Source organism: Bos indicus x Bos taurus, chromosome 4 (assembly GCF_003369695.1).
Source record: "Bos indicus x Bos taurus breed Angus x Brahman F1 hybrid chromosome 4, Bos_hybrid_MaternalHap_v2.0, whole genome shotgun sequence".
NCBI lineage: Eukaryota > Metazoa > Chordata > Mammalia > Artiodactyla > Bovidae > Bos > Bos indicus x Bos taurus.
The window spans coordinates 27,595,706-27,623,607 of NC_040079.1; the positions used below are offsets into that span (position 1 = coordinate 27,595,706).

The window sequence follows — 27,902 nt, forward strand, 5'->3', positions numbered from 1 at the left end:
AATGACAGTTTGATACCCGCTATGCTTAGCCAACAGGACAACTTCCTGAATTGTGCCCTCAGCATGACCCAGACAGCCCAGAGCTAAGAAAGTAATGCAAAATAAGGCACCGTCATACAAAGGTCACAGCAATAAGACACTCCAGAGCCCACTGGTGCTCTGAAATAAAAATGAGAATCATGGGCCAGGCAATCTGCAAATATGTGCCTCAGTGTCCCTTTACACAAGGTACTAAGTAAAGGTGACACGCAGGACAAGTGAAAATGAACTAAAAATAAAGACAAGGTAAACTTGTTTCCTTGGTGGCTCAGTGGATAAAGAATCTGCCTGCAGTGTAGGAGACCTGGGCTCAATCCCTGGGTTGGGAAGATCTGGAGAAGGAAATGGCAACCTGCTCCAGTATTCTTACCTGGGAAATCCCATGAACAGAGGAGCCTGGTGCGCTACAGTCATGGGGCTGCAAGAGCTGGACACGACTGAGTGACTAATTCACTACCACTAGACTGCTTTTGTTCTAAGAGAAGACAGTGTATGAAGTGAAGTGAAGTGAAGTGAAAGTTGCTCAGTCGTGTCTGACTCTTTGAGACTCCATGGACTATACAGTCCATGGAATTCTCTAGGCCAGAATACTGGAGGGGGTAGCTTTTCCCTTCTTCAGGGGATCTGCCCATCCCAGGGATTGAACCCAGGCCTCCTGCATTGCAGGCGGATTCTTTACCAGCTGAACCACCAGGGAAGCCCAAGAATACTGGAGTGGGTAGCCTATCCCTTCTCCAGCGGATCTTCCCTACTCAGGAATCTAACCGGGGTCTCCTGCATTGCAAGCGGATTATTTACCAACTGAGCTATCAGGGAAGCCATAAGATAGTGTATGGAGCTCACTAAATGCTGCCAGATGAGAAGGAAGGATGCTTTTAATGCCCACAGAATGTTGGCCTTGTTAACACAGGACAAGGACTGCTGTGATTGCCTCGAAGAGTGAAGTAAATGCTCCTAGGTGGCGGCCTCCGCAGTAGGCGGGGGACTTTGAGCACTCTCATTTCTGAGGGGGTAAGGTCACCTGTTCCGTGGCCAAACCTGAGCCAGGTGCTGGGAGGACTGAAGGGTAAACGCTCTCAGGAGGCGCTGACCTGTTAGCTACAGCTGACTCTGCCTAGCCCCACCTGCTATCCCATCTGACCAGGCAATCATTCCACATACAGGGGTGCAGGAACCGTGACAGAGGCCAGCTGGCTCGGGCCAAATGCCACTCCCTATCAAGCTGTGGGGCCGTCTGCCCAAAAAAGGCCACATGAAAATGGAAGTGTCCACCCCACCTCAAAGTCCAGAGGGCTCTCCAAGAGGCTGGGAGTGATGAGACCAGCACATACAGGACTGCTGAACAGCTCTCTCGACTTTCCCCTTGAGAATCACAACAATAACATCATTTTTACCGGGTGCAGGGAGTGTTCCACAGAGAGCCACCAAGTTGTGTCACGTGGACCACTGTCCAGGTGAGCAGCTGGAAGGTGTGAGTGTCATGTCTGTTTACACTGACATTCAGCTTTGGGGCTGGTTTCAGACAACCGAGGAGCCCTTCTCTCCAGGATCTCCAGCCATGTTCTCCATCTCACTCATTCTGTTTCCACTAGGTCACTGCCCGGTGGATGACTGACTTGCATCCCCTCTGAGTTCCTGCTCCTGAGAATTCAGACCAGTGCTTCTCAAGATCCTGGTATCCTCTCACTTCATCTTTTTTATGTGCTTGCTAGCCAAGAAGACTTCGTTGAGTTTTCCATTCTATAATTGGCACTATGAAGACAATAGGTATACTGAATAGCTTTTCTAAGTATTCATGTCATGTTCTGTTCCGATCCTAACAATTACAGTTTTTATAAAGGTACTCAAGATGCTGACATCCTTAGAATGACCCTTTAGCACTCAATTTTCTGCACTGCTTTTTCCATTCTGTTAGACTGTTATGAAGAGCTGTCTATTTTAAACTCTGTTTCTTCTTACCCACGTTTACTCCCCAATTGTCTGTAATCTGTTAGCTGAATCAACCCTGATTAAAAAAAAGAAACTCTGTGACTTAGTAATCGATCAGTAGTATAAAATAATTCCACAGTTTTTACCTACTCGATCTTTTAAGGTAGAACCCAACACTTGGCTTCCAGAAGACTACTCTCTCAGGGTTCTCCATCTAATCCTCTGGACACCGACTATCTGTTGCAAGAACCCATTCTTAGTGTTGCCCGTGCTGGTGGACATCAAACTCTGCCCAATAACTCAAGCCCTGGGCCGCTTTACTTTCTCTTCTGTATTCAATGTCACCCTCCATCCTTGACCCCAAAACCCAAGTCATTCCCTGAATGAGGAAGTCTTCCTCTTAAAAACTCTTCTAACCTTTCCTCTCCTCTTTCACCAGCTTTTTGGCCTCTGTCCCTCTTGCTTCTTAACCACTCTCCCAACCTCCAGCCTCATGTATTCTAACTTATCTACCAAGAAAAACATGTCATGCCCCTAATACCTTAAACAACTCTGAGGGTCCACAGCATGTTCCGTGGAAGACTAGCTTCCTTCTGTATTTCCAGCCTCAGCCCACTCTTCACTCTACATTCTACCAAAGGATTCATGGTTCCCTGGACACATCAGAATATACTGTACCTCTATATCTTTGTACCTGTGGTACCTCTACCTAGAATATTCCTTCTCCTCCCCTCTTGTCCTGTCCTTACAACATTGCAGACTCATATCTCCTTTCCAACACAGCCCAGATACACAATCCCTGACCTCCACCCAACCAACGATTCCCTCCTCTGTGCTAGCTACTTCTGTGTCTTATAAATAATTCTATTTTCTTGCCTACCACCAAACACTACAGCTTGTTCACGTGCCTGTCTTTCCTCTAGAGCATCTCAAGACCTAGGCCTGTGTCTTACCAGAATGCAGAGTTCCTTGCTCCAAACTCAAAGAGGAAAGCCAGTAGCTCTTCTTTCAGTGAGCATTCTGCTAAGTCAGGAGGCAGCTGGGGCAGCTCCTTGTCTTGATTTATTTGAATTAATGTGGTGGTCAGAGTCTCTTAGAAACACACGGTGCACAACTGTGCCATTCCACACAGAGTTAAGAAAAGCTCTGGTTATGAATTCACTAAGTCTGTGAGGAGGGCAGGAAGGAAACACTTATTGATGATCTACTTTATGGCAGCCTGCTCTGAACATTTATACATCTCATTAAATCCTCACAAAAATCCTAAAAGGTAAGAAATGCTCTCCAGTTAGCCAATGTGTAAACCAAGGCTTGAAGAGAGTAAGAAAAACAACAACAACAAAATTCGCTGAAGTCTCCTGCTCATACAACAGCAGAGCCTCCTGTTCAAACCGAGGCCTCCCTGCCTCCTCTCTCTCTCATGACTCTCCCATGTTCTGTATCCCTGCCAGGATTCTAAACAAATCAGAAGATGCATAACACAACTGCATAGAGGATGGCAGGAGAAAAATGTAAAAGCTCATATTTTTATCAGGTATTAGCTTCTGTAATCTATCTTTCACTATGTAAGGTAACTCAAGCAATGCCTTTTGAATTGCTAAGGCTTAGAAGAATGCCAAGTACACAGGAGAACCGGCGGACGCCAAGGCAAGTGATTAGGCTGCCTGTGTCTCAGCAAGGTATGACCAGAAGGTTCTGCAGGAATACTCCAGCCAAGACAGGTCTAAAGCCCTGGGCCGGCTCCATTCAGGTGGTTTTAGGTTGGGAAGCCAGAACCTCAATGTTTTATTTCCCGTATAGATCTGTGGCCAAGTTTCCGGGAAAGAATAATGCTGTTTCTCTTTCACACCTCTGGGATCAAGCTCAACGCTGCCAAAAGGATGCTTTTGTTTTGCAGGCAGTGAGCAAAGAATGAGTTGAATATTATATCTCAAACCCTGTAACAACAAGGATTCACGGCTAAGAAACTCCCCCACTACGAGAACCTTAATAGGCATCCTGCCCCTCCGTTCACTTACAGCACACATGTGCAGACAACGAAAGCACAGGCCTCCAGGGGGGCGTGGCTTTGTTACAGCCTTCCTTTTCTAGAGCTGCCCTGAGCTGTGTATCATACATCCACTGGCCCCTTCAGAAGGCCTGTAGAGGCAAGAGGTGATCAGTAAGAGGACACTTGCAGGAGACTCAAGGAGCCATGAGGGCCAAGCAGCAACCGTGTGCTTCATGGCCACATGCTCAGGGAGTCACTGATCACACCTAATGATCCATTTAGCTGGGGTCTGTAGGAGACCCTTATTGGGGAAGACACTATCAGTGCCTTCAATAAAAGGGAGGCTGAGGCAATGTGGCAGAGAATGGCAAATTCTACTCAGGAATTCAACAGAAGTAGGGCTGAGGCAACAGGACAGCCCTAGAGAAGGCAGCACGCAGCAGGTAAACACAACGGGAATGTCCTTTGGGAGTGAGCAAAAGTTTGTGTGCACAGCTGTGGGGTGACCCTCTCCCTCAAAGACCACAGCCTCTGCAAAGTACTGATGGAAATAATTTTCTTGTCTGCCAGCGGGGAAATAATGAAGCCATCTGCTCCTTGAATGCATACATGTGAACTACTCATAGAGCATGGTTCACACATAGACTTGTTGGCTTGTGAAGTATTATTAGAAAAGACAGGGTAAGAAAGATGGACATTTGGTCAGCAAAGAAAAGGAGGAAGGCTTGGGACAGTCCTGACAGTCCAGTGGTTAAGACCGCCTTCCAAAGCAGGGGCTGCAGGTTCGATCCCCGGTCAGAGAGCTAAGATCCCACATTGTGCCTCCTGGCCAAACAAACAAAACAACAAAACGTAAAATGGAACTTATATTGTAACGTATTCAATAAAGACTTTAAAAATGGTTCACAAACACAGCAGGGCGGTCTAGCCCAAATGGCAGACATTAGCCATGAACACTCACTCCATGATGAACACTGTCTTAGGTCTGGAATTCCCTTCACTCGGGATATGAGTACATATGTGTCTCATACGCTGTCCTACGTGCCCACGTCCTGCGGTTGGCGGGAATGAGAAGCAGGATGGAACCAGTGCTGGGTCTGCAGTAACAGCAGGATCAAACTAGGAGCTCTGCGTTCACGTCTCCATCAGAGACTAAAGCACCCACATGGGCTCCAAGTCCTGTGGAAAACCCAGTGGGAAGGAGGGCATGTGACCTCCAGGGATGACTTCTGAGTTCCAAGAAGAATTTTCAGAACACCACATAACACAGGAGACTTACCCGCAAGCAAGAAGGTGATAAGGCAAGTTTCCTTTGGCAAATACAGCTTGAGACGAGAACCACTGAACACATACTCCACCACAGCTTCAGAACGACCTGCCCGCTGAAGGAAGGGCAGAAACTGCTTTGCTTTTTGGGTGTCCTGGGGGAGAAAAGAAGAACCATCAGAAGAATAATGGAATCAAGGTAAATGTTTCTTTCTCTCTGGTCTGGGGCAAAAAGTCTGGCACACCACAGGAAGCTGGGCAAATAACCTTAGAATAAGACATTTCTGAAACCATGACAAAAACAAGAAACCCATGTGACATTCACAGGAGAAACAGAGTTAATCAAAAGCTTCTAGAGCATTCTCAATGGCTCTCTTCTCTCCTCTGTTCAATTACTAAAGCATTCAGTGGATATAAAAGACTTCCCTGGTGGTGCAGTGGATAAGAATCTGCCTGACAATGCAGGGGACAGGAGTTCCATCCCTGGTCCAGGGAGATTCCGCGTGCTGCAGAGTAACTAAGCTCAAGAGCCACAACTACTGAGCCTAAGTGCTGCAACTACTGAAGCCCATGTACCTGGAGCCTGTGCTCTGCAATTAGAGAAGCCGCCACAATGAGAAGCCCGCACATTCCATGAAGAGTAGCCCACGCTCACTGCAACGACAGAGAGTCCTCTCGCAGCAACAAAGACCCAGTGTAGCCAAAAATAAATAAATAATTTTTAAGAAATTAGGATGGTGGCTTGAAATGAGAATTTCACTCTTCCAGGAGAGGAAAAAGAGCTCTTCTTCCTCCTACAGAAAATTAAAGGAAAAGACCAACACCTACCATCTTCAAAGTTTAACCTTCTAACCTTTAATTTTCAATTAAAAAAAAACATAACACCCAGGTTCCTGACACAGCCCCTAAATCCCTTTTCTAGGAAACCCAAAACAGCTCATCGTCAGTCTTTAATAGGCTGTATTTTCCTAACAAGGAGGAGAGCGCAGCCTTTGTGGGGTCAGTGGGGAGGATCCCATACTTCAAGCCCTGCTCTCTGTTTTTCCAGGGATGAGGAGGGACTGGGGCATGGGGCTCCTGTTCCCAGCCCAGGAAACCTGCAACAGCAGGATGTGATCTGCGGGGACCAGAAGACACCACATCATGTCAGCACCAATAATTACAGAAATGATAAAAGCATGTGAAACTTTATAGGGGTTTAAAAAAAACTTTTCCCATGCATCAACCCAAAGTATAAGCATCTACCCTCAAGAGTACCAACTCATGGACCTTCTGAACCTCAGAGCTCTCAGCTTCAGACGAGGTGAGAGCCATCAAATCCTTTCAGTCTCTCCAGCTAATTAAACAGATGACAGAGTAAGCAAGCATCAGGTATCATGTGGCATTGCTGGGGGAATAGTCACTGGATGAATTTCAGAGGTTTGCAGCGCGGCCGGCAGAGCCCCAAGCTCCCTCGGAGGACAGCGAGTTTTGCACACTTGCCCAACTCGGAAGACAGAAGCCGTCTGCACTCGCCAAGCTCTTCCTTCCTAACTCTGCTCCTAGCAACAGAGCTATTGTACCTAAATTAATGCACATTAGATAATGAAAATTTAACAAGCCATCAAGTATTTGAGAGTCTTCACAGCAGCCAAAGGGGCTCCTCTCATTCAGAAGCCGTGAGGTAGGCTGGGATGAAAGCAATATTTATAGTAATGAGAGTCATCCTTCTCTTTAAACAGATTCTTGGAGAAAAGAAGAGACAGTCATCTATTCTCAGTGTTTTTCTAAGGGCGTATTGGTAAAAAGGTAAGGTAACAATGAGCTTTAGTGGGTTGGGAACTTCCCCAATGAACACTTAACACACACTCTTCCATCCATATACAGTGGGAAGATGCTTTTCTGGCGCTTGGCTGAGGTCCAGAACAGTCAAGCAAGACAAATGCTCCACGGGAAGGAAGGTACCACCTGATTAAAACCCTTGTGCATGCTAGTCTAAATCTGCAACGTTACTTCTGGGCTGAGCCAATAAGTCAACAACAATTATTAAATTGATTATCACAAATCATGAGGCAACTTAAGGTCTCTGAAGAGAAGGCCTTTCCCTCGAGACCACAGTAATCTATATTTTTCAAAAATAGACATTTGCTCATCACCGTCTCTAAGATGTATTTATCTGAGAAAAAGATGCTTACGGGAATAAAATCGCACACACACGTACACCTCTAATGTTAATACTGAAAAAGAAAGTGGCAGCAAACTCCTATCTTGCTAATGATTACCTAGTTTATTGGGGATACTTACTCAGACAGAGAATCAGGGAGAAATGAAGGGGCCCTATTGTTAGCCATGTAAGACAGATACAGACAGATGGACCGATAAAAATAAAACAATGGATGTTCCTCACTCCTCCTAAGTCTCAACCTACAATTTAATCCTATTCCAGAAATACATGGGAAGAGAGCAAAGGGAATGTGACATGCCATCGATTATGACAATGAGAAGCAAAAGCCAATTGTGACAACTGAAGCCATGAAAGCAAATTTTAAAAACCCATGAGAATTGGCCATGTCTCTTCCCAGAGGCAAAACCGTGAGACAAAATGCAAATCTCTTCATCCTCTTGAGCAGGTGATACGCCCATGGACCATCTATTAAAGGAAAAGATGGAAATCTTGCCCAAGGTGGTAGAGTTTTTGAAATAAAAAATTCTAATAAAGTGAATTAAATTGAATGCAATCACCAAAAGATGTCATCAGCTTTTTTGAAACTCACGTCACAGGCAGACAATGGTATCTGTCTTTCCTAGTCATCTCAAGCTCTTCCTTTGCTTGGCAAGTTCCTTTTCAATACAAAAATTCTCGAAACCTTTAGCATTTGTTTCTGTGGCTCAAGTGAAAAGACTGGAAAGATGGGCTGACAAGTTCCCTCAAGTGATATAGTTATAAGTCATTCTCTGTGAATTTAGCTATGGAATTTTTCCCTTTTTTTAAAATTTTAGGATTTTTGCTTATCTTACTAGAAAATGGACTAAAGGTTACGGCTAAACGATTGCCTTCCTAAGAGCCTGTGAAAGTACAGCAATGTGCTAGGCTCCAATACTCATTTCTAAAGGTTTCAGCAGTAGGTAAATAAGAGAAAACATGATTAGAGCCCAGTTTAAGCCCTAATGAAGAGTTGAAGATGGCAGGTGGATTTCAAGGGCAGCCAAGTGATAAAGTTGAAAGGACGTCATTAACATGACATTTAAAATTCTCTTCCAATTATTCAAAGCAGGACCTTCTAAGACCTGGTGAAATGACAGATTTCCTTATAACTCCAAACATATTTTAAAAAATAAAGATTAATGGCCTCAAATTTAAAGAAATAACAACATGGAGACTTAAGGCACAGGTAAGACTATTAAATATCAAATATTTCTGTTTAGGAATACTGTTACAAAGACCCTCATCCTCAAGTTTTCTGTGGAGTAAACCATTCTCAGGCTGGTTTACATGAGGTCTGGGAATCTATTCGCCGCAGCTCTCACAGTTGAGTTACACAGTCTCAAGGCTTTGAGAATGCATGTGGCTGTATTAGCTATAGTTTTCTGTACTAATATTCCCCTCCACCAGTGTAAATAATCAAGAAGCAACTGTAGTTCTGACCAGATAAGTCTTCTTTGTTGCACTGGTAGTTTTCACATTACCTGTGCTTCAAAACAAACCAAACATTAAGTATTTTTCTGTCCTTCTAGAAAAGCTAATTTAAGGTTGCATTAGCTACATTTAACCTGCTATTGTGGATGGCATCTCTTTAAGGAATGTTTCTGCTTCTTCAATGCACCTTGAAATTGAGAAAGTAATGATGCAACAAATGTGCCTGGGGTGACTTCATTTCAAAGGATGTTAATATCTATACCTCAAATTTACAGGAATGAGGTTTTGAAGGACCTGAAGAAAGGCAGGATGATCCTCAGGGAGTGGGAAAGGTTATAAACAAACCTTAAGCACACACTCCTACTCTGCCCTGACTTCCGATGGTCAGTATAAACCTCTTGTAAATGTGGGTACATGTGTCAATGCCTATAAAAGATCCCCTTCATCAGTGAGACTGTAACTTACCTCTAACAAAGTACTTTGCTGTGTAAGCAAACACATGTTTGAAATAATTGAGTATAATGAATTACCAAGTTTGGGAGAGCGGGTAAGTTGTGGAGGGGGATGGGGTGGGGAAGAGACAAGTAAAGGAGAACCCTTATGTGGCAGTCACAGGGCAGAGAGCCACAAGAACACTACTCACACAGGTAGGTCCCCAGTATCTTCAAAGAACAGAACTAAATACAAATCAATCTCTCTAAATTCTGGAACAAGGATTTTGGTTGTCAGTTTACACTGGTTGCCAGCAAAGTGAAATCTATGATTTTTCCACTGAAAATAGCCACAGAGAAGGCCTTAACATGGGCCTCCCTGGTGGCTCAGTGGTAAAGAATCCGTCTGCCAATGCAGGAGACACAAGTTTGATACCCGGGGTAGGAAGATCCCCTAGAGAAGGACTCCAGTATTCTTGCCTGGAGGATTCCATGGACAGAGAAGTCTGGTGGGCTACAGTCCATGGGGTCACAAAGCGTCGGACGTGACTGAACGACTGAACAAGGCATAACATAGTCGGGACTGGTGAGAGGCAGACATCACAGCACACAAAACAGTACAGGGAAATGGGAATAAGTAAACCCATTAGTTAACAGTTAACCACTCAGGATTATCATGTGCAAGTCTCAGATGGGAACTGTTAATAATGAAACTCACTAATTAGTTCTCATCATCACAACCACTCTTTGATTAACATCATAGGAAAAAGAACTAAAAACAAATACATGCAGAGCTTATAATGGTACCATGGGGGTATTCAACTCCACAAGACTTGGGAAACTGAACTCAAACATGATGAAGTCTCCTGCAGGTACAACCGCGTCCTGAGCTGCCCACTCCAGCAAACCAGGAGGGTCCCCCTCTAAAAGAGTTGACCCTGTCTCTGCAAGGGTGACCTGAGGCTAAAGGACTCAGGAGCACAAAGCTGTTTGGGTCCAACTAACCTTAATACTGAAGCAGCAAAGTATTTGTGTACAAGTGGACAGATACAGAGAGAAAAAAAGAGAACGTGGAAGTCAGTTCTAAGGTTACTTAAGCAAACATACACCCTCATTTTAAGCTGTACTGTGCTAACTTCTCATCGTAGGTATCTCTGTGGTCAGGGCACTCCAGCCCAGAAGAATCACCCCTGTAATCACGCAGCAGGCAGAGCATAACCACATTCCTGACCAGAAAGGTGAAAAGGAACTCCATCACTCCACACTCCCTCCTTCCCAACCCACAGGCTCCAGGGCCCCAGGTGGTCTTTCAATTCAGAGAAGGAATTTATGATTCCCTTCAAGGAACCAGCTGTCTAGCGAGACAATCTCCTGACATCAGGGGAGCCCTGGGAGGGGACATCTGGGAATGCCCCCAGCTCCAACATGACCACAAAGTTCCCCTTCCCTGGCTGGTCTGCCATGCTTCATGGTGAAGCATCTGTGAAGGGGGCTGGTGGAAGGTGTAAACAGCAGTGAGGTCCAAGTTTACCAGGAATGAAGTGAACACAGCAGAGAACCCTAGAAACAAAACCACTCTGACTGGAAAAAAATCTAAGAAACCACGTACACTACCAAAAAAAAAAAAAGGTGTTGCAGCTGGGCCATCAATAATCTCTCATTAAGTGTTGTCTGTGGTTTACAGTTTCTCACAGTGTTTAGTTAGCTGGCACAGTGCCTCACTCGGGCCTTCAAAGTGTTGGAACGTAGGAGAAACCATGTTTCAGGCTCTGGGCTCCATTCCTGGGAGGAATGAATCAAGAGGACATTTGCAGGAGCACTAAGTTGGAAGAAAGCCCTAAACTTGAGAGGCTGCATTCTTATCGGTAGCACACTCAGAGAACATGACCTTCGGTTTTCTTCCTTGCTTCAACTTCTTCACCAATTAGTAAGGGAGGGCAGCCTAAAAATCAGAGACCAAACGGCAGAAGGAGTCTGTGGGGTGCACTTCCCATGCTGGAAGGAAGACACCTCCTTTGTATCCCCAAGGTCCTCCCTGGTGGCTTAGATGGTAAAGCGTCTGCCTACAATGTGGGAGACCTGGGTTCGATCCCTGGGTCGGAAATATCCTCTGGAGAAGGAAATGGCACCCCACTCCAGTACTCTTGCCTGGAAAATCCCATGGATGGAGGAGTCTGCTAGGCTACAGTCCATGGGGTCGCAAAGAGTCAGACATGAATGAGCAACTAAACTTTCTTCCTTGTCATTGTATCCCCAACATGAAGGGGAAGTTTTCTCCACCACCAGAAGTGAAACACTGAGGATATGTCTGCCCTCTACAGCCCTGCAAAAAACAGGTGTCTGCATATTTTTATTGGGTTGGTCTTGCCCACCATCTGTTTCTGTTCCATGAAGTACAACACTGAGAAAAGAAAGCAGGACTTGGCAAACGCTAAGAAGACAAGACACAATCATGTTTAGGATGAAAACATGCAAAGCAGCATTACAACAATCACAGCAGCCCAATTAAAAAGAAAGTCAAATCCTGTTCCAGAAATAGATTAGATAGAATATGGTCAGAACTTCTTCTGTCATCACCCCAAGTCAAAACCTCCCTCAACAGGGGACTGGATAAGCAAACTGTGATCCACTCACACAATAGAAGACTACTCTGCAATAAAAGGAGGTAGCAACACGGATGAATCTCAAATACATGATTCCATTTCTATGACATTCTCGCAAAGGTTATTTACACTGTAAAGACACATTACAGACCACTGGCGGCCACGGACCAGGGGAAGGGCTGGGAGCTGACTCCAAAGAGGATGGAAGAATTGTGTGGGGGAGGTGGGAAACATGAAAGCCTCTTATCTTGACCGTAGCGATGGTTACATGTGTACATGTTTATCAAAAGTCCATTTACATGTAAATTAAAAAAAAAAAAAAAAAACACCACAGGGAACTCTACTTAATGTTCTGTGGTGACCTAAATGGGAAGGAAATCTAAAAATGAAGGGACACATATATACATATAACTGATTCACCTTGCTATACAGCAGAAACTAACATGACATTCTAAAGTTACTATGCTCAAATAAAAAAAAAACACCAACAATAAAAAATAAAAAAAATGTCTTGGGTAGGTAGACTATGTCAGATTTTCATTTTTAACTCAAGAAAATTTTCTTAATCAACTAGTTTATATGTATTTCACAGTGAATAACAAGTTCAAAATTCAGTACTCAGTAATTATATTTTAGGTAAACCACTTTTAGCTAGTCAATGCTTTGAAGTACTTTTAAAAATTTAAACTGAAAATAGTTTGAATGAGAAAGCAAAAGGTTAGACGACCACAGGAAAAAACTCATGTTTCCCAAAAGCACCATAAGAAGTATCAGTTCTCAGGCAATGGCTAAGAGTAAGCATGATGCCATCCTCAATTGGCTATATAGAGGAAATGTTCTACTCAAGCAATGAAAAGAGTACTACTAAGTACACACGTCTATTGACATTTCTTTTCTACCTTGAAATAAAATCATTCTGTGATCTGGCTTAACGTGCATAAAATAATACCCAATTCCCAATCAAATGAACATTCTACATAGGCTCAGAGATAATTCTTTTACTGAAATGACTTTCAGTTTCCCAAATGTAACTGGTTGAAATCATGCTGTAAGAACCGTTCAATTTAACCTTTAGAAATGAAGTCACAGCCTTTGAGAGGAAAAACCTGCATTTGATCACCAACAGGAAATACAATGCCCTTGGTTTTTCTATAAGACAAAAAAAAAAAAAAAAATCTGCTTATAAGTTTAGTGTATAGAGAGTGCAGTTGATGGTATCTCTATGCCTCAGACAAAAAGAGCAGAGGTAAGTCTATACCTACGTAGGATAAGGTATCAACTATAAGCCTGCTCTCTTCCTATTTCAATTCTCTTTCTCTAGCATGGATAACCAAGGCAGTGCCAAGCCACATCTCTGCTCCAGTCTGCCAATCCACAACTGTCTCAGAGTTATGGCTCATAATTTGTGGTTTTCACAAATAAACTCCATCTTCTTCCCACCCACTACTTCACCCAAACTACCCCATCCCCATTTCTACAGATTCTAGCTCTCCAACAGATGACTATTAACAATCCTTGGTTAAAGAATTCAGTGTTTCTCAAATCACAAAGGTATTCAGTGTTTCTAAAATGATGACTTTTTAAATTCCAGCTCTTCCTGGAGTGATGCCGTCCTCCTACTGACCTCTGCATGAACGGTGGCCCGTGGGGCCTGATACATAGCAGATGTCCTGGGCTGACCTTGGAAATTCCCTTCACATCCTTTCCTAGGCTGTACTTCCTGAATCCATGTCATTCTCCTTAAAAATCTTCCTCCTGACAACCTTTTCCTTTAAAAAAGAAATCCTATTCTTCTTTTATGGAGCAAATGTTTTATCTTAGGTCAGGTAAGTAAATATAGGATTGCTTTTGTAGATTTTATTTGGGTAAAAGACTATCCTATGCATGAGAACTTTGAACATGAGCACAGCAATACACTATGTTTCTGACACCACTGAGTGCTTTAGTTATGATATGAAGAAAGCATTTTATTATGAAACAATTATATTTGCTCAAGAATATGGACACAAAAGATAGTGGTCCAAAATTATCAATTTATAACAAAAAAATGTTTAAAGGGGAAAGCATATCTTCCCATTATTTTCAGGCTAATTATTTCACAAAAAACATTTAATTTAGAAATTGTAGAAAAACCAATTTATGTCCAATAGATGATTACAGTGATAATAGTTAAAAGGTTGTATTTCTATTTTAAATTGTTAAAGATAAACACAACCAACGGGGATATGAGAAAAGGGCCATTTAGATTTTTAACAATGCTGCTGTTACTTTTCTAAGAAAAAAAGAATTATGAGTTATTATAGGAATACTACAATAACCATCTTGTACATTTCCAGAAAAAGGACATGAGAATGGTCTAAAAGCATAGCGTATACATGGTATGTGACACTGTGAGTGTGGAACAAAGCACAGCAACCAGTGTCTGTAACTCTGAATTATCAATTACGAGGCTATGATTAAAAAGTAAAACACAGGTCTGAAACACAATTTAAAAGAAAAATTTAGATCAATTTGTATCACTTCTGAAGTCTCTATATGCAAGAGGTGAGAATTTATTACAGAACCACAAAATGGCTTGAGAGATATAATTAAAATAATACGTGCAGAGTAAAGAATTTAAAAGACGGTCTGATGAAGCACAAGTTTTCATTTCATGGGCAAGTCAAGAACTCAGAAGCAAGGAAATTGATGTCATGCTAAATTCTGCCCCACCTGACACAAGAACACAACTTCAGAAAAGGATGGAGGAGGGGAAAGAAAAAAAAAAAAAAATCAAGCAACCTAGGGCATAAAAAATGAAGATAAATGTTAAATAAAGGTTAGATGATTAAAATAATCTCAACACCCCCTAAAAGTATAGGGCTGGCCAAAAGGTTCAGGTTTTTTCCTAATAATCTTTTTGGCCAACCCATCACCTTCATCTTTGCTTGCAGACATACCAATTTAGGTTCAACAAATTTAAGTAAAAAGCATTGTGGAGGAGTTAATATTTACATTTTTAAAGCATTAATGAAATTACTATAAAATTTGGAAGGTTAAATTCAAGTTTTTGAAACAGAGAAAAAGGACATCCATTATGGTAGAAATTATTGAGACATAAATGGTCAGTGCATAAGAATGCATTAAACTAAAACTTAATCATTTTACTCAATAAAGCTTTATAGGTAAATAATGATACTGCTAAATCACTCATGCTAACCTTTGGTCTAAGTTTCTACTTTGTTTTAAGCAGAACTGCTCTAAGAAAATAACTACAGACTATGATTTAGCTAAAGGAACCAATGACTTTTTTTGTGAAAGGAAAAAATAATCCAAATAAACTAAATATCCAAAAACACGTAAGATAATACTAGGTAGATAGTAAAAGTGAGGTAAAAGAGAAATATTCATGTGGAAAATAATTAAGTAGAAAAAGGCATGAAGCACCCATTATGTGTCACAGTTCCAGGCACTGACTCCACAGTTAAGAAATAAAACAGAGGAAGTCTCAGTTCTGAAAAAACCTTCCATCACTTACAAAAGGGAGGGGGGAACAGGAGAGAAAGTGAAGAAAGAAAACAACCCCGCATTTTGGTGAACAGATGTATTCTTACTGAAAATTTTCTGGTAGTACTAATAGAGATGATTTTCTTCCCTTGGCTTATTTATATTCGAGGCACTTAAAAACAAAAATTTTGACAGAAAACTTGTGTTAAGAAATATGAAAGTTTTTGTTTTTAAAAGAAGAAAATATATTAACATTCAGGAGCTTATTTGATTTTGCCCAGATAAACTTGCAAATTATTCAGGTCAGATAATTTAAGAGCCAAGAGTCAACATTCTCTTGAGTGAATTAGTTCTTCATAATTGTTCCATATATTTTGAGACAAATAAATATTATGGACACTGTAATAAAGCCTGGAAACTGCTTTGGAAAACGTCCCAACCTAAAACTGCATGAGAAACATGATCCATGTCTCCTTCAAAAACAGCATCTGAAGCACAGAGCTTTATGGCACTGATGACAGCAAATGAAGCAGCTCTTCTCCTGAGGAACGAACGTTTCCCTTAGGTAACTGTGGTGCAGCGCCAAAAGGAGTGCTGTCACTCCATGGAAAAACGAAAATCTCGCGTTAGCACCATGTAAGAATGAGAAAACGTGTTCCTAGTAAAGTCAGCAGCACGATGTAAACAGCATGACTTTGGGCTCAGAGATAGTTTACTGAAAGTATTTAGAAGGGTGGTGGTCCAATGGTTAGGAATCTACCTGCCAATGCAGGGAACATGGGTTCAAATCTCTGGTCCGGGAAGATTCCACATGCTGAGAGGCAACTAATCCACTGGGCCACAATTACTGAGCTCTTGAGCCCACACATCCACTGAAGCCCACACATCCTAGAGCCTGAGCTCCGCAACAAGAGAAGGCACCACGAGAGGCCCATGCACCGCAACCAGAGAGTAGCCCGTGCTCACTGCAACTAGAGAAAGCCCGTGTGCAATTACGAAGACCCAGTGCACCCAAAAATCAATAAAATCAAATTTTAAAAAAGTACCCAGAATTCCACACATACAATAAAACTGTGTAATAACAGGCTAAACAATAATGAAACTGTCCTTAAAGAAAAATAACTTTAAAGTTGCTAGACATATTGTGTCTTGGGGTACATTTGGGAGCTGTAATTCCTCCTAAAGAAAAATACAGATTTCATGCTGCCCCCAACCAGTGACTTTACAACTTGGATATGATGTATTTGCATATGGATACTGTACTGAGGTTCTCAATGTGAGACTCCCAGGCTCTAGACTACCAGCGGAAACCATGTACCCCAGAATATGTGAGTGATGGCAGAGAATGCAGACCAAGGGTTTTGTTCAAGGTATTTCTTTTTCAGCTAAGGATCTCATATCACTGCCATTTCTGTCTCCAATGGTGCATATATATTAATAATTATCGTTGTCACTGGTGTCGTAAGGCTCCTACTTTTTAGTTTCTATGATTTTTCCCCTCACAGCTTGGGAAATTCCCTTTAAAGATTCTTTAAAATTTGGAGATAAAGGGCTTGACCTAGGGACCCCTCTTCTCCCTTAACTCTCTGGGTAATTTTGTACACTCATCCAACAGGACTATCTCATGCATGAAGCCCATCCACTTTTCTGGCCTTGGACCATTTGAACAATCCATGGTTACCTCAGTTTTAAAAGGTCTAGAACTGCAAACCCTTGTGGCATATATTTGGGAGGAAAATTATCATACGGGAAAAGCAGCATCAACAGTTATTTGCGCTGGACATTAGGATACACATGCCTGACACCCACCTTTCATCCTCTACCCATGACCTCTGGATCCAGGCAATGGCCAAATTCTACTAGTTTTTCTATCAAAGTAGATCTAACACTTATCTTTCTTCATTCCCTGCCAAAAACCTAGTTCCAGCCACCATTCAGTACCCCCCAAGTACACTGTGAAGTCCTCCCCTCACCCGGTAAAGATACTAAAGCTACTGTTCATTGCACAGAGTGGCCAGAATGAAGTGAGAAATGCTGACTTCATTACCACACTTGACTGCCACTTTCTGCCTCAGGACCTTCTGGTACGTAATTATATCCTTCAGTCCTGAATAAGACCTCCAACTAATTTCTTCTTTAGGCCTCAACTTAAAATCACTTAAAACATGGTCTCTGACCACATGGAAGAGGGTACAACTGTGATGATACAAGTCTCAAGTTAGGTCTTGAGACTGCCTAACTTCCCACGCAGCTTAGATGGTAAAGAATCTGCCTGCAATGCAGGAGAGATGCAGATTCAATCCCTGGGTCAGAAAGATTCTCTGGAGAAGGAAATGGCAACCCACTCCAGTATTATTGCCTAGAGAATTCCATGGACACAGGAGCCTGGTAGGCTACAGTCCATGGGGTCGCAAAGAGTCGGACACAACCGAGCTAAAACACTTCCATACTTCTATTACAGTTCTAATTAGAGACCCAGCTGCATATGACCTAGAAGGACTGCACCCGTCCTTTGTAATGTTGCATCCTCAACACCCAGCACTGTGCCTGGAATATAATAAAGCTTACATCTCTCAGTTGTGTCTGACTCTCGGGACCCCATACTGCAGACCACCAGGCTCCTCGATCCATTGGATTTCCCAGGCAAGAATACTGGAGTGGGTTGTCATTTTCTTCATCAGGGGATCATCCTGACCCAGGGATGACCCCGGGGGTCTCCTGCATTTCAGGAAGATCCTTCATTGTCTGAGCCACAAAGGAAGCCAGGAGCTATAATAAGCTTTCAATACTTATTGTTTGATCATTCATTCATGACTCAACATGTCAAATGCATCTAAAACACAGGCCAGACAGCATATGTTAAATGCCAAGGAAAGATAAAGAGCCAGTACAAGAACTCAAGAGAGAAGGAGCATAGTTTGGGACTTGAACTAGATAAAAAGTTTGCAATACAAATATTACCAATGAGGATGGATGGATCATTTTCAAGGAACTTCCTTGCTAGGCAGAACGCCCCGCCTTTTAATCACCACCACCACCACATGAACCATTGGTCTCTCTCATTAGGTCAATGGTTCTAAATACCTTGGATGTATTAACTCATTGAAGCACACCACAACCTAATGAGGTAATAAGGGCCCTTATTACACTCATTTTACAGATGAGAAAACTATGGCACAGAGAGGTTAAATAACTTCAAGGTGACAAAGTAATAAAAAAACTGAGCCAAGACCTGAATTTGGTGATCTAATACTCGGGCTCATGCTGCTAACCAGGTTTTCCATACTGCTGCTGTATTCCAGAAAACAGGCCATCCTCCTGTTGCACCCTTCTACCAGCCTCTCACTTCTAGTTACTAACCAGCACAGTTAACCATACATCTAGGATCTAGGGGGTCACATTTGTTCAAACGCAATTTCATTCTGTTTAGGTCATCCCTTGGTAAATCAAATCTAAATAAGGCTCTGTAAAGAGACAGAGAAAAGATATCATTTTCTCAGGAGTTTAGCAACTACTAAGGAAGATCATTGTACATACGCCAACTAAGATCAGTTACCAATCAATACATTAACAAATACAAAATTACTATAATAAGTGATTGTGTAAATGCTGAAGGAAGGTACCATGAGAAGGCAGTGAAGATCAAAGGGGAAAATTGCCAGGAAAAAGAGAAACCGCCTGGAGGAGGAGGAGGGCACGGCCAGGAGAGAAGAGACAGCTACTCAAAAAGAGCTCATCAATAATGCAGTTGGAGTCAGAGGACTGACAACTTGAAATAATGGAATAGAATGAATATGGTGGCTGAAGTAGCCAGGCATGTTGCCGTAATGTCCTACAAGAGAACACAGGTCTTCCTCCAAATTCAAATAGTCCCACATCTAATCTTATTATACAAATTCTATCATTTATTCCTGAGAATACCCTTTTCATGAGGAATTGAGGCACAAAATTACTAGGTAATTCCAAAGTTGCCCTAAGGTCTGATTCAAGGATATTTATCTGAAAGTTAACACTGCGAGGAGTGTCCAACATTCTGTACAACATTCTGCAGGGAATAAGTCGGAAGCATGCTAAATAAAGCCTTAAAACTCGAGTAAGCAGAATGTCTGTGTTAGTAAAATGACTTACTTTGAGATGTTTATATAAGCGATAGCCACAGGACAAAATGAGTTCAATCTAGGGCTAAGTAGTGTTATGATGGGGAAGTGAAGAGTGAAGCCATGGCTGGGCAGAAACGTTTCAGGTTTTATCACATCACTTGGCAGTCATGGCACAAATCGAACAACCCAATCGCACACCTGAACCTGGGAATCAGGAATTTTATCAACTGCCTCCTGCATACCCGAACATTCATTTAGCCAGGCCTGTAACAGGCTCATTCAGCCAATTTGGACCCACGAAACAGACTCACAGAACAATCTCCCCATACGCCCAGAGAACAGAAAGAGAACTGAAGAGCATGAACCATTGGAAGCAGAGTCTATACCACAGGCAACTCTCTGAAAACAGATGACATTTTTTCTTTGGAAGAAATGCTCCAGGACTCCCTCAATTTCCTCTCTCCTTTCTTTGAACAAAGGAAGAAAGACAAAAAAACTGTAGCTCAGGCCACTTAAATGAAAGGGAGGACTCTGCTTCTCAGAGCTCATTTGTATGTATCCCTCTGAGTGAAGTCAGTTAAACAAGAAATCAGAAGGGAACTAGACAAATGTGTGGCAGAAAAACTTCCTGAAAACAGAATTCACTGCAGGAGGACATCAAGTCTACAGATTATTTTGGAAGACATTTTACTGAAAGAAGCAAGAAAAAAAAAAAAAACAAAAACCTGTCTCTAACAATGGTCCACCTCTGGGCAAGTCACCTGATCAAACATATCTTCAGAGGTGCTGAATTTAAGAGCTGGAATACATGTCTAGACACAGGGCCCTGTCCTCAGTGTCCAATCCTTCTATGTCAACTTACTAAGACACCTGAATTTTCCAACACAAAAGCCTGTTGGTGAAGAAAACAGAAGACCAAGAAAGGCAGGGGCATGGAATGGGGCATTGTGCGGATGAAAGAGGCATATTCACTTTAGAACTTTATTTCTTAAAAGAACTTATACAACCAAATGACTCTTCACATTTTCAGGTACAGACGAGCCAATAAAAACAATGTTATAAGTAGTCTGGTGTTGCTCTCCTGTTCTTGCAATTGCCTCCCCTCTTAAAGGGAACTAGTAAAACTCATGACTTCTATACAAATATAAAATGAAGATGTGTCAAAATTTTATTAATTCACTTATTAATGAAGGAATCAGAAAGAGTTTATAAGTGATTCAAAGCAGGGTCTGGAGGAGATATATAGATATATATCCTGGAGAAGGAAATGGCAACCCACTCCAGTATTCTTGCCTGGAGAATTTCATGGACAGAGGAGCCTGGTGAGTTACAGTCCATGGGGTCACAAAAGAATCGGACATGACTTAGTGACCAATGCTTCCACTTTTATCCAGGACCACGTTTATACAAACAGGAATCATTTGCTTCCTTATCAGGTTTTCAAGTGAAATTCTCTCTCCAAAGGCATGCAAAACAACCCAGATAAAAGCAAAGGGGCTACAGAATCAGATAACCCCAAAGGGTTTACCAGGTAGCACCCAGCATTCAACTGAAAGGATACCCAATAATCATCTTGCCAGTTTCAAATTCTACTAACAATTTCTTGTGATGTTCCCAACTAAATAAAAGAGGTGAGAGAATACGTCTTACATTTAGTGTCTGACAGTGCAAAAAAAAAAAAAAAAAAAAAATGACAATAGAGGAACTCAGTTGAAAACTGGATTAAATTTGTAAAAGGAGGTGCTTAAATACAACCACTACTGTGATAGAAGCTGAAATACAATCTTTTTAAAATTCCAGCATTTCTTTGCAATTTCATTCAGAAACATGTTCAGTCTAAGAAAGATAGACTTCTCTCTTATCCCCATGGAAAGCATAAATGCTTTTGGGTTTCTTTAGAAGGAGAGATGAATACTGCTGCAGTTCTGGGGAGTGTGAATAGGAGAGATTTACAAAACAAGAACTGGCCACACAGGACTCCTAGGGCTGCAAGGACTATGGACAAAAGGCCATAAAGAGATGCCCTTGGCCATTAGGGAGGGTGACCAGCTTAAGCCAACTCCTCCACAATCAAAGTCTGCTTACAAACTCTCTTGCAGAAGGAAAGGGGAGAAGAGAGCTGTGGGGAGAGATGGGAGGATGGGGAGGACAGAAGAGAATGGGAGAGGAGGTGGAGAGGGGAAGAAGAGAGTAAAGAGGCCCAGTAGATGGGAGGAAGGAAGAGACTCCCAGTGTGGCTGCCACTCTGCTGTTGCAGTTGCCTGGACCACAGGGCTGCCTCACGTTTCTGAGCTGGGAGACTGCTGGTTGATGAGCTGCACCTTGCAGTCCAACTGGAGTGACACGAGTTCAAGAACCTTCTGTGGGGGGAGAGGAGGAGTGGAACAAAGAGAACAGCACCTTCCCCTAAATTGGCAAAAGCCAGAGCTGCCAAATAGCACGTAAGAACCCAGCACCGGCGCTCAGCATGCCTTCCCCGTGAGGGGCTGTCAAACTTATGGAGCACATGCGGCTTTCAGCAGCAAGGTCAGCAGCCAGGGCGCTGGCTCTTGCAGGACAAGGTTCCTCTGGGATTTCCCCAGGGGAGCAAATACACGGTGTGAAGGGAGCTTGAGGGCTAAGCAACCAAACTACTAGGCAGGGCCCTCGGCCGTGACCTTGTGCAGTCAGCACAAAAGGGACCTTCGAATGCTAAGGAGGTTATTCAGAGGCTAAGGGAGAGCCAAAGAGGGAAGAGCTATGAAAACAAGAAAGGAGCGTTGGTACTAGCAAGTCACTGGTGATGAAAAGCTGAGCGGAACCTTAAGAGTCACGGAAGCAGGAGTCAGCAATCTAAACAAGCCAAGTGGGAATACACACAGGGGGACCTGCAGGTTAACACAGACCTAAGTTATATAGCCCTTGTGTGACTATACACCTTCCTCAGACTTGCTGGACAAACCACATTTTAAATCCCTTTGGCCAAAAATATTTTAAAACTCTTACATTGAGGCCCAACTCCATTGGGAGCTAAAAAAAGACAACCTCTGTAACAGTTCATAAGCCTCCACCGGAAAGGCTGCTGCCAATACCCTGAGGATAAGACAACAGGGCTACTCAAGTTGAAAAAGGCGCTGAAAAACCAGAACCTGGAGGCAGAGGTCAGGAGGACGTGCTTAACATTCTACCTGGTATTTATTCTAAAGGAACACTTCCATCCTCTGTATTTACATGTGAGACCCTCACTGGCCAACTCTGCAGGTCTTTGCTTCACAATTTAATGGAGAAATAAGGACCTGAAAACCTAACACCGCCCCACCCCATCCACTTCCCACCCCCATGGCCAGTCCTTGGACTATTCCAGGCCACGGTTCAGCACATTCGTATTAGTAACAGCATGCATTTCCAACAAAAACCAGTCATGGCTAGAGGAAGTTACTAGGAAGTGACTATGTAATGTGAGCAAGGAAGACAATTTTGAAGTAAGCCCTGTGGGAATACATGAAAGGACAGAAGAACAGAATAAATAACAGCAAAATCTGCTTCCGAGTTGTCAGGATTCCATATCACGGAAATGCAGAAGACATTCGGAGGTGGACTGGCCCATCCTAGCAATTGGACCCCGTTCTGGGACTGTTAGAAATGTGGCTGGAGTGGACAGGATGCTGGACGAGGCTCTAGTCTCTCGTGGTGTCGTCAACACACAAATAGCTCCACACGCACCCAAGAGGAAAGGACACACAGTGAACACAGGCACAGGCCAGGGGTCACTAGGACGCGCCCAGTGCCAGTGAGGGGGCAGAGGAGAAGCCGGTGCATCGTGGGCTGCAGCCTGAGGAGCGGGGCGCTCTCTCCCACCTCAGAACTATAATTGATTTGTCTGATTTACCAGAACAACAGTAAGCCAGGCACCAGCCACATTTTATTGCCTGTTTTGCACGTTATATCTGCGGGAGATTGTATTTATTACAGAGCAGGCTACAGCAAAAACAATAATAACCTGGAGATAAGCAACAGCCTTACATTCCACTAACTCGCATTCTGACTTTTTGTGTGTCGGAGAGGTGGGGAGTGGAGACAGGATCGGGGAGAAAGAAAAGGCACGGATAATGAAAACAGGGTTGAATGAAGGGAAGCAGTTGCCACAGAACCACTCTACAAATGCAATCAGATCTAGCACCAAGTCGATCAGATTCTCAGTGGGTTTCATGCTCACGGAACCGTCCTGGCCTGGAGGGCAAGCGGACAAGAGGAGCAAGGACTGCGGTGATAGGCGTGGGTCATGGCCTATTTCCTCCACCTTTCAAAAATCAGAAATAAAGGAAACCAGCAACTGTTTCAGGACCCAAACTCCCAGATTTTTTCCCCCCTTAGTGGATACCCTGAAAAACAGAAGCAGAGAGGCAGAAGAGTCAAGTTTATCCTAGCCCCAGTCAAAAGGTAGGTTCGTGCATCTGGCATTACAGATGCCATGAACCTTATGAAAAACTCTACGTTCCGTTGACATTGATGTCAAAAATCATCTACTTTAACAAAAATTAAAGCCCAACACAATCTAAACACTGGGGACCCATCGCAGCATTCTTGAAAAGTCAAAAAAAAAGAAAAAACTGTAATGAGTTCTCATGTAAGAGCTCAACTGGGCACAAGAGAACTCCAAGTTAGAAAGCATGTTTGGTAGCCAACATCAATCAGTCCAGTCCAGTCCCGGGGAAAGCTGATGGGTGCACATGAAATGGCCTGCTTGCTTCAGCACGATAGGGTGAGGCCAGCATCTCACCTGGCCAAGCAGAGTCAGCCACTCACTCCTACACCGGGCTACTTAACTCCCCACAGCAGGGAGTCAGCCAAGCAGGTCTTGCACTTGCTAACTCTCCACAGGAGGCATCTTTGTGCATTCCAACCCTGACCTGTTGAAATCGTTTTTTACAAAACAGAAGAGAAGAGATAGGAACAATGGATAGAAACCCAACTCTAAGAGTGGGAGGCCATTAAGACTGGAACAAGTTTATGGGTGATCTGTCTCCCAGTCATGATATATAACCTCCTCCACAGAGCATATTACTTGAGTGTGTTTAGAAAACAAAATATTAAGAGCATATATGTTTTTTTGTCCCTCAAGGATGTGTCCTGGGGTGGGGTGAGAGGTCCTGCATGAGTATCGGTTCACAGTCAGCATCGTGGTGGCATACGGCATATACTATTGGCTCAATGAGCCATTTACCACAGCCTGCAACTGAGAGGGTGGCCAATGAGGGGAGGGAGGGACACAAAGATTAAAAAAAAATTTTTTTTACAAACTTTAATGAAACCATTACACGTGTTTGTCTTAGATGACCTTTATTCCAATGTTTGTTAGTTCACCTGGATGTAAACCATTGGCCTGACTGACCCTACCTGACCACGGGTCCCTCGGTAACATCGCCAGAACACTTCAGGAAACTGGAGACCCATACCTCACACTTAAATAGTGCAAGAGAATTCAACACACACATACTGAACATGATACTGTGACAGAAAGAAGAGAAGGTTAGACAAGGGAGACAAAACTCTTCTGTTAGAGAGGGCACCAAAAAAGCCTCTAACCTAAACTGAATAATGTGTGACGAAGGTGGACAAGGTCATTCTGACATCTATTGAATGGACTGCTTTTTCACTTTCACTCTCCACGTGGTCCAGCTATCCTCTCTTATTTATGTGGTAAGTAGAGGAGTTTGACTTGCATTTATTTCTGAGTAATGTAAGAATAAACCAATTCTCCAATATTTAGGCAGCAAAGAGAATAAAAGTATGTATGAAACTGAACTACAGTTTAGGGGGTGGATCATGAAGACATGTTTCCTAAGATTCATGGCTACCAAAACACACACAGAGGAAACACATCAAGGTAGGAGGCAGCATGAGATTCGAAGATAGCCTTAAAGATCACTAGGACACTATGCTGGGAATGCCAAGAGGACAATCCCAAAACAAGTGTAACTCTGCCTCAAGAAGCCATCAACGGCCTCACTTCGATCCCAGTGGGAAATCTAAGCATGAACACGAACCCCGCAGGCCAAAACAGAGTACCATCCCAAGGCTCAATTCAGCTTCTGGATGGCCCCAGTGGGCCAGACAAGAGCTTTGGGGTGGGCATATCTGCTCTCAGTGCAGGAGTCACCACAATGTTTTCCAAAATAGGTATCTTACAACTTTCCCCCCCTGCAGTTAAAAAGCCAAAACAAAAATTACCCTTTGATTTGACCAAAAGAATGACATTAAAAGAAATATGGCTGAGAATGCCACAGCAGATACAGACAGAAATTAAGAACAATTACCCAGCATGGTAAACAAGAGAGAAAACTGTCCTGATACCAGCGCAGGGAAAGTCACCTGTGAAACATGAGCCTCAGTAGATGCAACACAGTCACTTGCAGCTCGAACACCAGACTTCAGCCACGAGGGACACATACCATGTACCTCACTTGATGAACAGTGGCATGGTATCGTGACTGAAGTCCAATTAATACAGGCCACACTGTACAACCTGTAGTATGCAGTGACTGCCACAGAGAGGGAAAGTTTAACAGAATCCCAGTGACTGAAGCCCACAGGGGAACACCACACTCAGGCAATAGAGAGCTGGCCAGATGGGTTTAGACGCCATCACAAGGAACCACAGGTAGAGCCTGAGTCAGGCTTGGGAACACAACAGAACAAGATTCACTGGAATTCATCACCGCTGTGGGCTCGGCTGAGCTTCTGTTTACAACAGCATTTTCTTCTTGGCGCCCAGGGCCAGCTGTCCAAATGTCCAGGCTGAGGCTGACAAGCTCGTCCTCTGTCATGTCCCCTGGGCTATGTGCTCTCTCTACACAGGACCTGGAGCCCCCCCTTACCCATTAGTGACTACGTGAGCAGAACTGGATGGTGTGTGTCCCAGGAACAGAGGGTGAAACTGACAGCCAACAGGTCTTCCCTGGCCCCCTGATCAAAATCAAACTCAGAACCCTCATGACCGCCCTGGGCTGCTCTACGTCTCTTCCAAGCGGTCGCTCCCTGGCACTACTGCTGCCTCTCTTAAGTGCTTGCATGTAGGGACCTTATCTGTCTTTATCTGTCCTGTTCACTGTTATACCCTCACTGTTGAGAACAGTTCCAGGCACCGTAGGCACTTGCTGAATAAATGAATAAACTGTCTCAATTAACAAAGGTATCTAATTCAGACACAGAAGCTCCTAAATACGCAAGTTAACATCCTAGGCACAAACAGTCATTTGGACACAGCCTTTAGGCAGCTCAAAAGTATCTACATCACCTCTTCTTTTCTATCATCTAGTAGATCTGTTAGCTCAAAGGATGCTCACACCGTTCCAGCCTCATTCATTAGGATTAATTGCTAAACTTGTCTGAAAATCTATATTTGACATTTTTTTTCCACTAAGACTTTTCAGTCACAGAATTAAACAGGAAAATTTTTTTTTATTTAAGGTAATTTCATTTTAACACAACTCGAGAGAAATATCTTCTAACTCATGATAATAAGAAAATGGAAAAGCAACTAAGTAAAAATTCAGTTGGAGAGCGGGGAGGTTTTATGCCCTGGTTTAAATTCTGTTTTCCCAGAGAATAAAACAGGATCTCTACAGAGGCATTAGCAGAAGCCGTGGAAAAACTCACATTCAGTGCCTGAAAACAAATGAGCTACAGAAAACACATAAGCGGAGGCCCTTCAGTGAAGCAGCAGCCAAGCTCTTGGCGCCTCGAAGTCACATGGCTCCATTCAACGACACAACTCACCCCAGATATGTCTGCGACCCGGTGGATAGGCACTTCCTTCTTGCTATGCAATCCTTTGCCATTCTTAATAGCTCTGCAAAGAAAGAGAAAGGAAAAAAAAAAAAAGTGATCAATGAAAATACAAACCACAGTGGGAAGGGCTAAGGAGGGAGGGAAAGGGGGCAAGAAGAGAGGTCAGTTCACTGGGCATGTGTGACTACAGAGGGCACACTGCTGAGTAACTGCTGTTGTCCAGAACATTCCATGGTGGGGAGGGTACATGTCTGCTCTTCCCCTAAGTCCAGTAACCATGGCTTGGCTGCTAGTTAAGGCCAGCTGTTCACCTTGTTATCAGAGAAAGCTCCCTAACTTGTCTCCAAATGAAAGGCATTGTTCCAGGCATAAAAGAACAATCAGTTGGAAGAGCGTATTCCTGAAAAACAGAAGTAATAATGTTTCTTGAAGTAATAATGTTTCTTTCTGGGTTTAATCATATGAAACATTTTCAATGCAATATATGTACCTAGCGTTCCAATTCTAATGGAAATAAGTTTCTCCCAGGTAAAAAGATAAATTGCCCTGAATGAAGCAATATTGTACAGAAGTCTTTTTAATATGGGGGAAGAAGGGCGTTTCTTGGTGGTCCAGTGGTTAAGAATGCAGTGCTTTCACTGCCTGACCTGAGATCAATCCCTGGTTGGGTAA

The 27,902-nt window shown here is 43.1% G+C and overlaps 1 protein-coding gene across 1 annotated transcript in view; it reads right to left on the reverse strand.

Annotated features, from left to right (window-relative positions):
- SND1 (staphylococcal nuclease and tudor domain containing 1) overlaps positions 1–27,902 on the reverse strand; it is a 421,273-nt gene that overhangs the window by 150,831 nt on the left and 242,540 nt on the right. Inside the window, exons 14-15 of the mRNA XM_027539080.1 lie at positions 27,219–27,291; positions 5,238–5,379 (exon numbers count right to left, since the gene is read on the reverse strand). Coding sequence (XP_027394881.1) covers positions 5,238–5,379; positions 27,219–27,291 — 215 coding nt within the window. The remainder of the gene's footprint in view (positions 1–5,237; positions 5,380–27,218; positions 27,292–27,902) is intronic.